General features: G+C 35.4%; 1 protein-coding gene across 7 annotated transcripts in view; it reads right to left on the bottom strand.

Moving 5' to 3' along the window:
- trim9 (tripartite motif containing 9) overlaps window positions 1-17,407 on the bottom strand; it is a 28,010-nt gene that overhangs the window by 8,614 nt on the left and 1,989 nt on the right. For 4 of the 7 annotated variants that reach the window (XM_084094038.1, XM_084094039.1, XM_084094042.1 and 1 more), the window contains exons 2-6: window positions 11,261-11,356; window positions 11,052-11,174; window positions 4,792-4,902; window positions 3,140-3,293; window positions 2,868-3,013 (exon numbers count right to left, since the gene is read on the bottom strand). In XM_084094038.1, the coding sequence (XP_083950164.1) occupies window positions 2,868-3,013; window positions 3,140-3,293; window positions 4,792-4,902; window positions 11,052-11,174; window positions 11,261-11,356 (630 nt within the window). Of the gene's footprint in view, window positions 1-2,867; window positions 3,014-3,139; window positions 3,294-4,791; window positions 4,903-11,051; window positions 11,175-11,260; window positions 11,357-12,518; window positions 12,567-17,407 lie in introns of all 7 variants that reach the window. The other 3 variants (XM_084094040.1, XM_084094037.1, XM_084094041.1) reach the window with 1 other exon arrangement.

A 17,407-nucleotide genomic window follows, 5' to 3' on the forward strand; every position in this document is an offset into this window, starting at 1 on the left:
TGGCTGGGTCTTCCAGCATGACAATGACCCGAAACACACAGCCAGGGCAACTAAGGAGTGGCTCCGTAAGAAGCATCTCAAGTTCCTGGAGTGGCCTAGCCAGTCTCCAGACCTGAACCCAATAGAAAATCTTTGGAGGGAGCTGAAAGTCCGTATTGCCCAGCGACAGCCCCGAAACCTGAAGGATCTGGAGAAGGTCTGTATGGAGGAGTGGGCCAAAATCCCTCCTGCAGTGTGTGCAAACCTGGTCAAGAACTACAGGAAACGTATGATCTCTGTAATTGTAAACAAAGGCTACTGTACCAAATATTAAGTTCTGCTTTTCTGCTGTATCAAATACTTATGTCTTGTAATACAATGCAAATTAATTGTTTAAAAATCATACAATATGATTTTCTGGATTTTTGTTTTAGATTCCGTCTCTCACAGTTGAAGAGTACCTATGATAAAAATTACAGACTTCTACATGCTTTGTAAGTGGGAAAACCTGCAAAATCGGCAGTGTATCAAATACTTGTTCTCCCCACTGTACATGTTTCACATGATTCTGTGTTTAAATTGGGCAGTCTAATTAAATTCTGAATCAAGAAAAAGATGTTAAAAACCCCTTTGATATTACATTTGGTTTATTGGTAACACTTTAAATGCAAGGGCAGATTGAGTGCATTGCATTGAGGGATATAGTACTCAACACAAAGTGCTTTGTTGTAAACTACATTATATCAAAGGAATTAGGTCTATTGCTGAAATCGGAATTCTATACTATCATACTACTCTTACTATTTCAGAACTAGAGGGGTAGAATGCAACTTCAAACTCAGTTCAGCCCAGATGTTCCATGCAAACAGAAAATTTACATATTTTGCATAGTATGCACATTTTCTGTATGCATGGAATCACTTCCTGTAGAATATACCGTTAAGTTAATTTGCTAATTAAGGCTGATGAATATCTTGGGAAAAACAATGTGATACTGTTGCTAAAAATCTACCCAAAAAATGGAGCAAATATAAGAACACATGAACCTGGCTTTCTAAAATAAGAGCTTGGCCTGTTTAGAGGATAGTAGAGAGTGTGTGTGTGTGTGTGTGTGTGTGTCTATATGTCTGAGGGTATTTGAATTCTTATGTCTAAGTGTGAATGTGTGTGGCTAATCTCAGGAGATTTATTTTGATGATGTACACTACCGTTTGGGGTAAGTACACATTTAAAAAAAAAGAAATTAATACTTTTATTTAGAAAGGATGCATTAAATTGATCAAAAGTGAGAATAAAGACATTTATATCGTTAAAAAAGATTTCTATTTTAAATGAATGCTGTTCTTTTGAAATTTCAGTTTCCAGAAAAATATTAAGCAGCACAACTGCTAGTTTTCAATAATAATATAATAATCTTGTTTGATAATAATAAGACATGTTTCTTAAGCAGCAAATCAGTATCATGTGCGATAATGTAATTTGAACGGCACTGCATGAAACCACAAAATCAGATGAAATCAAATCACAAGTGGCCACTTGTGATCACCTCAGATGAATGTCAATACCAAGTGTAAACAGCCAACGAGTGACAGTGGTGCGTGCAAGTGTGTTCGTGGGTGAAGTGGCCCTCTAATATATAAATAGACTTCTGCAGTGAGAGGCATGAATCATCTTTAGACTCAGGCATTTTGTGGCAAATATGAGATGAGACACCATTTTTGTGGACTTGATTTGATCTAATGGAAATACATGCATGTCCCTCATCACTCAAATGAACATCACTGATTCTGACTGCCCACAGCCAAATGACAAAACCATGTTCAACAATATCTATTTATTAATACAGTACACACTGACAGTGGATGAGTGTGTACTTGTGTGTGCATACACATGAACAATTTTTCTTCTAATGTTTGTTCTTGCTGAGTAAAACCTCTATCTATTGGACAGATCATTAAGCTAGCCAAGCAGAAACATCACATCTTACAATTATGCAGTGTTCACTGTGTCCACTTCGAGAAAGAAAAATAATACTACACTAATAAATAAATAAATAAATAAATAAATAAATAAATGCAATAACATATGGCGTCCATTTGTTTGGAATAGTCATCATTATGAACTTGAAATCTCTGTACTGTTTTCTGATGTGGTGCTTTTATCAAAAATGTAATCAGTGCTGTGTATTTCCACACAAGATTTCACACAGCTTCAGTCCTACACTGAAAACTAATGTGTGGTGTTGAAATGCTGGTCATTCAATTTAGCTTCAATTTAAGAAATGCAAGCATTTTTAGCCCCACGTATTTTTGCATTCTGCACGGAAGTGCTTTTGTTTGTCCGTCCGGAATTGATTGGATGATTGTGGTTTGCTATTGCTATGATCTCATGTGATTGACAGGCTGCCCCAAAACACATCATCAGAGTAGAGAGTGTGAGGGGATTTTTTTTACATTAAATATTATGAGGGTACATAAAAAAATAAAAAAAAATAATGATGTGCACGGATAAATAATTTACAATAAATATAAATATTCCAAATATTCCATAAAAAAAATAAGATTTGTCAGTTTTGATTTCATGGTGACTTTAAGCTAAAACTTGCTTCATCTATCCAGCCTCATATGAATTTTTCATGATCAAGGAAAATGCATGCTGATCACTTGCAGTCAATTTAGAGTAACACTGTTAAGCTGTTAAAAAAGTGTTCTTTTAATCCTTGGTCATGTCTAATCTTTTCTAGGGAACAAAGTTAGGTCAGGACAGCCTTTTAAAAAATAGGGGCATCACAGAGTGAACACTGCACAGAACACTATTTTGTTGAAATGAATATAATTCTAAGAAAGCGATTTGCACAGAAAGGTTCACTGCGTGTATGTGACACTCACTCTGAACTGGCCTCCAGTCCCATCATCCAGTTCTAAAATGTAGCCTTCCACAGCGATGGTGGAGAGAGGCGGCTGCTTCCATGAAAGAGTCGCACTGTTGGTTTGAGTACAGCACTCCTCTAACTGAAGAATAGGAGCAGCTGGAACTACACACACAAAGCCACAAACAAAGACAGACAGGGTTATTTTGGGTCCAGGGTTCTGACTTACTGTGTCATTAAGGAAAGCCATGCAAAAATGAAACACACCCAATCACGCACACACAGGCTCACCCTTCATCTGGACGAAGTCTAACTGGTGTATGGTCTGCAGCAGGGGTCCGCTGTCCAGCGTCAGGTCAAAGTCACTGCTCATGCGAGGGGTCAGAGAGCCCTTCCCCCACTGGTTCTCCGTCATATGGACCCGTCTTATCAGAGCATCAGAGATCTACACACACACAGACACACACTGCGATTCAGAATATATTACACGGCCTTAAGGCAAATTAATGAAGTGTTGCAATTATGTAAATGTATGACCTTCTGTTAATTTAATAAGAGTCCTCAGAGCAAGAAACATTTTGTGATCAGAAAAGTTTTGGAAGGCAAAGTGTCACTGAGCAAGAGTGCTTGTTTTTGAGAAAACTAAAGTTTCCTTGGCCTTTACACTCATTTTTGAGTACTGAAGGAGCCTATTTTTAAAAATAAAAAATGGATTATAATGATTTCTGGGCAGATTTCCATTTGGATATCATGTACTAGTCTTTTTAATTTGATAGATTCAAAAGATTATACTTATTAGTGTACAAAAGTCTCCAATTAGATCCTCAACAGACAGACTGTTGATGTCACACTGGCTTAAACAAGCAAGTTTTGCATAAACACTCACAAAGAGCAATATCTAGTATTGACACACTGACATTAAAGTTCTGGAAAACACCAATAATAATATGATAATTATGTTCATGGTCAATAACTGATGAACGGCTAACATTAAAAGGAATTATTTTAATATTTAAAACTATTTATAAAATCACTATTTTGTATAAATAAATTAAAAGTGAAAAACTAAAAGGTCAAATTAATTAATAACTTAGGCATCACAAAAAGATATAATATGAAATAATGGTTGACATTAAAATTATTGCAACTTTTTAAAAATTTGTTAAAATACTATTTTGTTCAAACTAAAAAATGAAACACTAAAAACTAAAATCAAAATGCTTTTAAAATGCTGCATGTGAATTGAGATTATGTACAGCATGAAAAATGTATATTAATTTTAAGAATTGCCAAAGATAACAGTATTAACAAGTTATTAGTGTTTTTAAAGATTAACTTCAATGAGTGTTATATGATGGCAAAGGTAATCTAAATAGAAAATTGAGGAAATGAGCATGCACAAATATAAATATAAAGCTTGTTTCCGCCACAGAATAAAAAAATTTAAAAGGTGATTGCCACTTTTAATCTCATAATTATGACTTTTTTCTTGCAATTGCAAGTTTATATCTCACAATTCTGACTTTATAACTCTTACAAGAAAAAAAGTCAGAATTGTGAATTATAAACTTGGAATTGCGAGAAATAAAGTTAAATAGAATTAAATAGAATTAAATAGAATTAAATAGAATTAAATAGAATTAAATTAAATTAAATTTAATTTTCTAAATCTAAATTTCATTATCTCGTTGACCAATGAGAATTTCAGAGAGGCGGCACAGTTTTGGAAATCCAGTTTGCTTTATGTCAAACCGATTTGGATCTTTCTGCAATCAGAGAAAACACATGAAGTGACCAGGTGTAAACAAGCCCAAAATGGATCTTAGACATCTCCCATCCATTAAAAGTTTGGTCAGATCTTTCTCTGGTGCGTAAGATCCCTAACTTTGCGGCCTATGTCAGCAGATGAGGTTCATTAGTGTGCTATTAAAAGGGTCAGTGACCTGCAAGAAGCCGCTGGGGTCGTTCTCTTTGATAACCTCCAGACAGTATTCCATCAGTCCTGTGGTCTGCCTCAACTTCACCGTGCAGTGAGATATCTGATCACGAACCACCTGAGATAAAGAGGCAGAAAGAAAGAGAAAGAGGATGAATCCATGATAACTGTACTGTGGCTGGGTTGCTAGGCAACAGCAGGACCAATTGTCAGCATCCTCTCTGAGCAAGCAACACATCACTGACCTTTTACACAAAAAAATACACTTCATGCTTGCATATTCCACTGGATGAATGTGTGTCTGAGTGTGTCCCTCCTCCTTCTACTTAAACCTACTCGCTACATTCCTCTTACATGATGCACACGAACACACTGATGCACACACATGTCCTTTCAAAGCCAATCTTACTATACCAAAATGAATCAAACATAAAACACTTCATTATGAGAGGCAAAAGAGCCATTCAAATCCAAACAGAATGAGACAGAACCAGACAGAAATAGACAGAACTGAAGAAAGCCACTGGACAAAACAAGAACCCCAATATCTTTGTAACCATGGGAACATGCCTGTGGCGCCATGGAGACAAGAGGAGAGAATAGGCCTACATAAGATGCCAGCAAAAGCACATATGACTAATAGTACAGGAGAGACCAGAACCATTTTAATATTACATTTTTACATTTCCCTTTACACATACAGTCTTTACTGGTAAATTACCATTACAGGGATCATTCACCCAAAAAGGAAAATTATCATTAATTACTCACCCTGATGTCGTTCCAAACCCGTAAGACTTTCGTTCATCTTCAGAACAGAACACAAGTGAATGTTTATATGTGATTAAAGGCCTAAATTCAATCTGTTCATCATATAAAGCTATTGTGTCTCTTCAAAACAAATTGGACTAAATGACTCAGTTCATATGGATTAGTTTTACGATCTCTTTATGAACTTTTTGAAGCGTCAAAGTGGTAGTTGCGGTAAATCTCAGATTTCATCAAAAAGATCTTCATTTGTGTTCCGAAGATTAACAAAAGTCTTACGGGTTTGGAACGACATGAGTGTGAGTTATTAATGACAGAAGTTTAATTTTTTGGTGAACTATCCCTTTAAGAGATCATGTGTGAATAGGACCTTTTCAAAAATACAGGTAAATCAGTTCTGGCAATTTACCAGTATTGTAACATTACCAGTAAATTACCGTTATGATGCTGCTGTGTGTGAACAAATGGCGAATTCCAAACTTCATTATGACACACAAGTGCCCTGCTCCCTCCAAAGTCCCCACATGGGCTCTGCCCTTCGGAGTGAGTAGGGTAGGGATGCTCGCTTCCGATTGGAATTTGCTCAAAGAATGAAGATTACCATACGTACAAGGTCCGAATGTAAGATGTAAGAAGTCTGCCTTAAAAAAAACACCTTGCTACGGTAAAGTCATTCTGGTAACTTTACGGTAACTAACTGGGATTACTATGTGAAAGGCTACTAACTGTATAGGGGGAGACCAGGACAATTTTAATATTACATTTTTTACGTTTCCCTAAATATAAATTGAGTTGTGTCATCACTCCAGCTTGAAGAAATTTGGATCATTAACATACATATATATATATATATAATTTAATTAAAAAGCAAAAAGAGTAATTAAATATTATGTAGCAATTTTAATATAAAAATGTTCTAGTTTCCCCTTATAACTCACAGACTACTACAAAATACAAAAAGTAATTCAAGATTATGTGAAACTTTAAAGAAATGGTTCTTTTAAAAATGATAATATTTAGCAACTACCCACAGACAGAGCCAACAAAATCAGGATCATGTTAGTGCATTATAAGCTGTATAATGTTCCTAGAATTCTTAAGACTGTATAAAAGCACACTGGTTTGCCATTTAGTTACTTGTTATTTCATTGCTCCATTTCAACCGAAGAGAATGAATCACAGCAAACTAACTATAGGTGCAGTCTCAGTGGAGCAGCCTGGGATTCAGAGTCTTAGTCAAGGACACAATGACTCCAGTTTAAACATAAATTATTTCCGTTAATAGCCCAGATTTTTAACCATTAAACTGCATTCCCCCTATGATAGCAAACCTTTTCATATGGCATAGAAGCTTGGGCTAGAAACAGGCTGATTTGACTCACCAACAATGGCTGCTGATTAGCCCTGCTGCCTGAAGCATGAATCCATTCTGAATCCAACTTTGGCAGAAAAGAGATTTAATGAATTTTTAATGGGAAAATAGAAAATACCCTCAGAGCCAGTCATCTGTTGCCCTAATACAGAAATGTGTAGAGATTTCCATGAAATTAAAATGAACACTTTTTATTTTTTGTGGAGTATTGCAGTATTTATTATAAATAATTTATCCATGCACATCATTATTTTTTTTAATGCATGTGCTCTCGTAATCTTTAAAGGCACAATATGTAAAAGGTCGCTTATTCAAAACAATAACAAGAGTGGAATCATGGGAATGGTCGTCTTCACCTCCACAGCCGATAGAAAGCAATATGACAGGACTCATGCAGAAATCATGTTAATGGGTGGGCTAATGTATTAAAGTTTTATTAACATTATGAAGCAGGGCGGGGCAGAGAGCCCGGAACATTTTATGCTGCTGTTTTTATTATGGTCCGATGTCGCAGTCGGCTGCTGCCGCTCTTTTCATTTTGTTACTCATCCATATTTTACGATTAAAGTTACGTTTAACGTTCGCCTCCTTCTTCTCTGAATTTGAACTTTGTTACTGTAACGTTTGATATTTTAAATTCACATTATTTTATTTCATTCTAACGAAACAGCCGCAGTGCTGAATTACTACTCATAACTTAATCTGGCGAATCAAAATTGTTGTGTAACGCAGTACTGTTTTACTTGGTCAAAAAAAAATCATACAAAAAATACATTTGAGTATGTTGAAAGTAATGTTATCTCGGTGGCTGGTATGAGACACTAGTTGGTCATTATTATAGTAAACTAGATAGATATCATCATGGGCGTCGGAAGAAAAAAAAAAGTGGGTGCATGGGTCCTCCCCCAGAAAAATGTTACTGGAGTAAATACCATTTCATGTAGGCTATTCTGGTGCCTTTTAATTAAAGTAAACTAAACTCCACTTCACGTCGGGCGGTTCTTTGCCTCCAAGTCGTGCATTAAATGCACAGCTATCCGTGGATTATCCCGCTAATACCATGGTCATATGCCAGCAATGACAATTTAAAACTGTTATTGATGTTTGCAACGCAATATTTGACTGGAAATTAGGACGGGCGGTTACTTTCGTCAGTTGCGGCTCGTTGAGAAATATAATGTAACTTAGCGATTCAGCGGAGTTTAATTTATTAGGGAATTCCCTAATAATTGGATTTGACTGACAGCACTATGAAAAGACAAATGTGCTGAATCAGAGACGGTAAAAGTAAGTGGGTCCAATATCATTGGTCTTAAAAAGTGGGTGGGTCTTGTCCCACCCATATACAATGGTTCCGACGCCCATGGATATCAGAATATCATATTAATCTTTCTGATTATGCTATGTTAGCCACTTGACAAAAAAAGCATTGTCTCTGAGGCATGGGACAAACTTGTAACTCGCTGTAAATCAAGCTATATAACTATAATTAGTTTTCTGTCGATAAATGTATCCAAACAGTTGCTCACCTGTCTAATAAAACATAATATATTAAAGCGTCTTTGGTATTTCCATGGTTTCTATGGACGTAAAACCGGAAATCGAGGACCGTCGATATGACGTCAATGACGGGCGACTTGACATCGGACGTTACACTGGTTAAAATAGCTGATTTCTCTGGATTTAAAATCCCCATATAGTCAATAATTGTATCCCTTAAAACTCATCTTTGATCACCAAAATGACATATTTAAACGTTTTTTCCTGTGAAAAAAATTCTTGCTTCATTTAGTATATATGCTAATTAGCCCCGCCTCCACTCACGCCAGCTAAGAGATTCACTCGGCCAACTTACTGGGGTAAATGCTGCACAATGGTATTGCTCTTTACAACGTCGGACACGTAATGGTAATTAATATGATTAGCCTTTTGCTTGACTATGTTATCAAACAGCTAATAATGTGTTGCTTATGTTACACAAACCATGTTCCCGTTCGCCATCTCAGAGTCAGACAGCAGCCTTCTAACAATCATCAGAAACACTTTGAAAAACTCGTCAGTGGAGAAAGGCATATAGTTCATCATAACATCGTAATATACATCATACACCCGTTATACTGCTAAATCTACCCGATTTTTCATATCAACAGAAAAATATACAGGGATAACCTGGCATCTCTCGAGACTCCCCTGCTCGGCGTTAATGATATGCTAAAGCCCTCCGGCACATTGACGTGATTGGTTACAAGGTAGTTTGTGACGTCAGAAACACCAGCGATTTCAAACCGCGTTTTTTTGGGACTGTCTTTGGTTCACTGCGATTTTAAAGAGAAAATCCTTAGCAATGGTGTTGACTTATGAATTTGCACATAAAGCACATTAAAAACACCACATAGACATATAAACAACATTAAAAACTTGACTTTAAACATTAAACATTGTTGGAAACATTTGGGATAATGTAAATACACAAGTCAATAAAACATAACATTGTTCTAGTGTTTTTTGGATATTTTAATAAAAAAGCAGGTTATGTGACATACCCGGGTATGTTTAAGGGCGAGTAAGCGGATAACCTCAACTATGGGTTCCAAAAACGGAGGTGACTTTCAGGGTAAGTAGACATAGCAACATACTCTCTGAACATCACCTGCTCCGTAGCAGGTTCTGCTCCAGGGTTAGTTTACTTCAGAGGTGTTCAGAGCGCTTTTATAACAAGGTAATGTTAATTTATTATTATAGCTATATACTTCTCATCTCACACATCGTTGATCTGCATCCAGACGTTTTCTATGCATGCTATAATGTATTTATATAATAAAAGACATATATGATATATCTTACCTTATCTTACCAACGTGGAAACAAAATGAACAAAAACTTATACAGCCATGTTATCTTTGCAAGCACAGACTGTATCTTTTTATTATGAATTAATATTTCAATTACGAAACGAAAAGATTGAAAAATGATTGTACAACCACCAAATAGGTGGTGAAATGTATGTAAAAGTATGTAAATCAGCATTTAACAAAAGAAGAAGAAAGAAGTAGTATGGCGTGCTTTTTCTTAGCATCCGTTTCCATGGTGACTCGTCGATTTGTTACTCTGTTGAGAACATCTGGTGTGTTAACCATGAACATACTCTGAGTTGGATGAACTTCCGGACGTGTTTTTGGAACCAGCATACCTCGAGTAAGCAAGGTTTGGTTTAATCAACCGAGAGTTCAGGGTATGTGTGACGGTAAGATAACCTTGCTTTCAGGAATACACCCCTGACCAGGAACAAGAATGCAAAAAGCAAAAGGCAACAACTCACAAAGACAGACTAAAACACAGGGCTATATATACACACAGGGAAACTAACAAGATGACAAGGAAACAAGAAACACCTGAGGCACTGTTAAGAACTAATCAGGGTTGCTATGGTAACACAAACAAGGGAAACAGGAGAGGAGAACACAGAAACAATAGAAACAGTTCAACTTAAAAGTCCTTACAAGACATAGCACACAGGCATCGTGACATGTCCGTGCTGCCTTAAAATTTTAAGTTTAGTCAACTCAAATATCCAAGTTGTCACTTAGTACAACTTCACATTTCAAGTTGACTAAACTTAAAATTTTAAGGCAGCACAAACATTGCTTTAAGTTGAAACAACAAATTATTTTTTACAGTGAATGCTGATTTCAAAGTTCAAAAACATCTAAATAAACTAAACGCTTTCAGTTATCAATGTGTTTTTCTATAGTTCTATTCTTACAAAGCTACTGAAAAAAGAAATAAAAAATGAATCCCCTTGCTTGCAATAAAAAATGTGTTAAACTAATTTATTCATCAGTTCTATTAGCAGTTAGCACACATTAAAAATCCTCAAGGTGGCAGTCACTAAACCTCCAATTAAGAAATCAAATCGTAACTTGTGTGATTTGGGTTTTTTCCAACCTTCCCTTTACCTCAAAAACACAACAGAGAGCTGTCGTTCTGCTTTTGTGGTTGATTTGCATTGCATACATGAGCTCCTCAAATGAAGAACGGCACCCAATAACTGAGATAGAGTTTTTGGAGATTGTTTTTTAGAATCTCTTCAAGAACTCAAGGAATGTTTTGTGTGTGGTTGTGCTTACTGAGAGTTTGTGTTCATGTTCTTTGGTTACTCTGCTGAGAAGCTGGGCTTTCCTGCGGTTGAGAGCTTCAATCAGAGCGTCACATTGGGCGACCAAGCATGCCTCGAATTCAACTCCATTCTCCTAGAGCACAAGGAGAGCACAGAATCAGATCACATCACAAGTGCACTGTATGAGAGTATAAGTGTTAGTGTGCGTGTTTGTTGTACCTGTATGTGTTGTACCATATTTCTGAGCTGCACCAGGAACTCTTTGGCCTCTGTGGCCTGATCAGACAGAACATTCAGTGCTTGAGAGAGCTGACCCTGGAAAGATAAAGACAGAAGGTAAGAGAGATGAAACGATATAGATAAAGAGCAAGTGAACTTTACTTAACTAACTTTACTAAAGCTTGTTCTGCACAAAGGATAAAAGTCTAACAGTCTTATTATTAGAAAATAATTTCAGTTTAGTATATTGTGAGTAAATAATCATACAAAACTTGAATTTTATTATTTTTGTTTTAATATAAAATGAATTGAATGTTTTTGAAAGAAGGTCCGCATTTCACATTTATTTGATTATTGTGAATTATCATTACAATTTAAAATATTTTAATCTGTTTTAAAATGTGATTTATTCCTGTGATGGCAAAGCTGAATTTTCAGCATCATTACTCCAGTCTTCAGTGTCACAAGATCCTTCAGAAATGTTGATTTGATGCTCAAAAAATAATTTGATGCTCATTGATAATTTCAGGATTTGTTGATGAATAGAAAGTTGAAAAGAACAGCATTTTTTTTATTGAAATCTTTTGTAATAATATTGTCTTTACTGTCACTTTTGACCAATTTAATGCTTCTTTGCTGAATAAAAGCATTCATTTCTTAAGCATTAATCAGTGTTGAAAACAGTTGTGCTGCTTAATATTTTTATGGAAAGTATACATTTTTTCCCCCAGGATTCTTCGATGAATAAAAAAGCATTTATTTGACAAATGTAACATTATAAATGTTCTTACTGTTACTTTGGATCAGTTTATTGCCTCATTATTGAATAAAACTATTCATTTCATTCGAAAAAAAATAAAATAAAAATAATTCTTACTGACCCTAAACTTATGCACAGTACATGTATGTCTAGCCTACATTATTTCAGTGTGGACTTTTTATCTTATTTAGAAATAGTGCTTTATTAGATTTCAAACCATAAAGAAATTCAATGATTTATTAAAATTATATTTAATCCAGTTTTGCTATGTTTAATATAATACATTTTTTCAGTACAGGGAATCAGGGATCTACATAAAATGTGTTTGAGAGAGGAAGTGACATAATTTGTGAGAGGTTAGTCATTAAATCTGTCATTTAAAGAGTGGGTGAGAGAATAGGAAGAGGAGTGCATGTGCGTATGTGTGTGTGTGCGTCAGGCACAGCCAAAGGATGTTGCTTTAGAGTTGGAAAAATATCCCATTATAAATGTTCTCACATTGCTATGACAACCATCCGCCGAGAGACCTCCACTTTCATTTGTGGTCTGTTCTCAAAAGAGGAACAAAAGTGAGAGAACAAGGAATGAAACACAGTGCTCCAAATTTCTCTCTATGGCCTACATACATTACAACGCTATATATGATACAGCATTACACTCCATAACATTACATACTAGAGCCCTATATCACAGCCTTACACGCTAAAGCCAAACACAGCTTTACACACTAAACCCCTACATACTAACAGATACATGCTAGCATGTAGCACCTTACATACAAGTCCTACAACGAGAACCCAGCAGGGGCAATGTTACAGAAACATCATATCTTAAATATTTGTCCTAAATGAGAGCTGAAATCACCATGGTTACTAAACAAACAGGACAAGATTCTAGTTGGGATGGTTCTGTAATAAGAGCCCAGTTGCTACAAACCCAAAACAGACATTATTAGCAAAATAGGCAAGACATTACAGGCAAAACCATTTTTTTTTTTCTTGCACTGGTCAATTTTAAGATTTTGAGCTATTTTGTTTCCATGTCTTCATTTAGGCAAGTGGAAAGAAAGCATCCACAATGCACATTTAAGATATTATTTTATGTTTTCTCAAAATTAGTTTTTCCTCAGCTTTAGTATCCCTTACACCAAACATTCCAGTTTTATTCTAAATGTTTTTACAGAGGGTTTTGTTCATATCATTCACCTACTTTATATAACATTTTATTCCTAGAAATACAGTATTTTCTGATTTACAGAGTATTGAGATATCCAAAATGCCCCCCTGTAAAAACCTTAGTATGTCAACAAACTAAACAACAACATTGAAACTGGCTTTATCCAATGTTCAGATTTCCATTCTGGAAATGTGTGCAAATTATTGCATATTTAATTAGATCATGCCTCATTTGCATATTTCAGAAAACTTGTCAAAAAAACAATTGTCTCAATCTGCGATTAATCAACTGCAGAATGTGGTCATATCTATTTTGTAAAAGTATTTATCACATTTACCTGTGGTGTCCTGCCTTAAAGTTAGTAACGGTTATAAATGTTTCAGATTTTTTCAAAACTTGAAGTTAGTCACATATTGCAGTGTTACACACTAATACTACATAGCCTACTAAAGCCCAACATATCTGCATTACACACGACTACACACGACAGTATTAGTTTGTCCATGCAATGGAAGATAGTGTCGGAGTGAAAGGGACAACAAGAGAAACATGTTGGGAAACAGTAATTTTTTCTGTATTACCACTTGTATTACACCGTGTTGCACTACGAGACTTAAAGAGTGTTACAAGTAAGAAATTGTGGAAATCATCCATCTTTGCTCTTTAAAAGATGGAAATCATCATTCTATTGAAAATACTGTATGTTTATGTATGTTTTGTTCTAAAGATAAACCAGTTCGAAAATCTAACGCCAGCCTTTTTCACTGAAAATGAACTTTTTTATCACAATTAAGTGAATAGTCAGTAAACATTATTTAAAATAAATAATCAGGCAAAATAAGTTAATAAAAAAAAAGTTTAAAAAAAATTATGTATCGACATGATATCTGACACCCAGCTCTCTAGATAACAGCCAATCTGTCAAGTAAAAATCTTTTATAGCATCAACACACAGGCCCCATTTCCTGCTTGCTGTGTAATGATGCGTTCAAATCCTCCTGGGACGTTCGTACTTACGAGGTGGGAAGTCGTGTTTATGACGGCGTGTGCGTTCAAGTCACTTTCGTCAGAGTAAGATGGCGGTGTACTTTCTCTTAATTAATTGCACAAAAATAGAGCAAGTTTCTTAAACTCTAGTTCTAGAAAATGAAGAACAAACTGCAAACTTTATCGTTACATATTACATTGTTATATTATAATGCCATCATATTCTGTGCAGGCAATTAGCTTACTTCGCTGTAAATAGAAAAGTCTAGCAATATCACTGCTAAATACCTTTAAGTACTGGTATTCCGCCATGTTTCTCAGTGACACGCCCCCAACTCGTAAAGATCGGGGCTTAAAGAAAATCCCGAGCTTCCCACTCGTATTTACGACATTGTGGTGGCGTTCATGTGCGCTCAACTCGTGAATACGATCTTTACGAGATGACTTGAACGCACCATAAGTGTCTGTGTATGTGACACAGAGAGATAGATGTTGAAAATGAGAGGAAAAGTAGCATATGGGGCCCTGAGGCTAAAGCAAAACTACAATCTGTTTAGTGAATGACGAGCAAGTGTCTGCAGTGCGGAAAGAGGCCATTTTCCTCTGATATGAGGCCAGCTTGCTAGTATTCAGTGAAAAAGCTACAGATGGGACCATAGTAGAGGACACTGATCCAAGAGCTTCTCTCTCTCTGTGTGTGTGTGTGTGTGTGTGTGCCGGTGCCCCAGGTGCTAAAAGGGGGGAGCTGTATTTGGGTCTGCCGTAATGCTGCTGTCCCAGTTCAAACTGATATTATGCAATCACAACATCAGACATGGAGCTATGAACAGAGAGTAAAGTAATTGAACACCTAAAATTATGTAGCTTAACACATAATGTAGTGCTTGAATTAAGTAACTTTTTCTGCTCTCACATCTGTCTGCCCATAAAAATGTCTCCTTATCTTTTTCAAAAGTGAAAGAGGGGTGAATATTAGTACCATACAACAGTCAAATTGCTCAACCACATGCCTTAAATGTACAATTTTCAAATGTACAATTATTTTATTTCATTTCTAATTGATAGAGTAAAAATGTATAGTGATTTATATTTATTTATCTCAGTATATAATATTATATAATATTATATTATATTTATCTCAGTCAATATTAGATATACATAACTGTTCAACAGATTTGTTAATGTTTTTGAAATAAGTCTCTTATACTCACCAAGGCTGCATTTATTTAATCAAAAATACAGTAAAAACAGTAGGCTAATGTTGTGAAATGTTTTAAAAAGTAATATATTCCTGTGAAGACAAAGCTGAATTTTCAGCATCATTACTCCAGTCTTCAGTGTCACATGATCCTTCAGAAATCATTCTAATATGCTGATTAGCTGCTCAAGAAACATTTCTTATTATCAATATTTAAAAAGGTTGTGCTGCTTAATATTTTCGTGTAAACTGTAAAAAACTAAAATATTAAGCATTAAACATTGATAATTTCAGGATTTGTTGCCACTTTTGACCAATTTAATGCTTCTTTGCCTCCAGAGCAAGACATCAAAACAAATAGTTTTACATCATTGCACCATCGCTTAACGGCTGACACTTGCCTGAACTGAATGCAAGCGTAGCGTCAAAAGCAAATAGAACCCATTATATGTATGACACACACTGGATACAGATGCCCGTTCAGAATCTATCGGGACAATTGGAAGAGTGAATAGAAGCATAAAGGAAAGTTCGCTTTGATGCATTCTGTCTAAACAGCTCATTTGCTCATTTCTGTAGAGACTTCAGAAGAATACAGGATCAGGAACAACTGGATGGTTTATTTTACATTGGAGGATTATATGTTTGTTCAGAGAATTTGACTGCAGATTGCTTTGTAAACGAGGAAAAATTAAGAGTTCGCAAAGAAACTTTCGTTAACCCTTAAACGCATACCTCAGGTCTTTAGTTACCCAGGACGTCATTCACTACCCTCCTCCTCATTCATTTTTTAAAAGTTAGATATCAACCTTCTCGGTATTCCTTAATCAATTCATTATAAACAATACAACAAGAAAAAATTCTAAAATTATAAAAGAATACCTTTTTTCCCTTTCAAGTTTTCCCTTCCATACACAATGATGAAGTGCCGTTTCACTCATAGTAACCGCAGGCAGAAAACAAAAGAATAGGAAATATCATCAGCAAATCTTGAAATGGCTCAGCGATTTACTGCAGAGCAAATACTGAAATCAAATATTAGTGTCACTGTCACTTGATGGTGGATCTGGTCAAGAAGCTGTCAGCGATCAAAATATTGATTTTGAACATGTTGAAAACATGTATAGTTTTGAGAATATGTTTGAGATCTCGAATATGAACCAGATGCTGAATGTACTGGGAAATGAGCTCTGATGAGGACAGTGATGAACTCAATGCTTTATTTTATTCTTCTATAATTGTTACTCTAATATCAGGAGAGTTGTTTATTATTACGACAGGTAGAGATCCATCTGTGTTAGATATATAGATCCGGGTCACTAAAGACCCAAATATGTAATAATGATTGGCGAAACATTCCTGCATTTAAGGGTTAACAGATGAAGCAGCCAATTGTATTGAATCTGACAGCAGCTGCATCATAAACCGTGAGTAAATTATTTTTTTAATGCTTTGTCTGAAAATTACCGTTTGATATGGATGTTTTTAAAACACTTACTCACGCACAATAGCGAGTGGGTGTTGATACTGTTTCCTATGCAATGACATTAGCCAATCATAAAAGTAGCCATTTACTGACAAGCCTTAAAGGAGCCACCCCTTAAAAACTGATCATTTCAGACAGCGGGTCAGAATGAAGGTAGAAAATAATAGTTCTTCCACATATACATTTAAAAAAAACAAAAAAAAAAACTTTAAGTGAACCTCAAGGACCATATTAAAATAAAATAAAAAATCCATGTCATGACCCCTTTAAATGTAATCTTTAGCAAATCTCAGAATGAATATTCATTTTTATATTGTACATTATAATGCTGTGGTGCCTAAATTCACTTAAAATGACTATTTTCAAAATATCACCCATTTATTGGTTATCTGCCATAACATGACAATAATTATTGGCTTATCATATCACCCAGAATTTTAATATCGATGCATCACCAATATTGTCTCACACCAACACAAATATTTCTAAATTAAAAGGGTAATGTACAGACATGACTTTTGTGTGCCATGTTAAACCATG

This window comes from Abramis brama, assembly GCF_963993115.1.
Source record: "Abramis brama genome assembly, chromosome: 19".
Lineage (NCBI taxonomy): Eukaryota > Metazoa > Chordata > Actinopteri > Cypriniformes > Leuciscidae > Abramis > Abramis brama.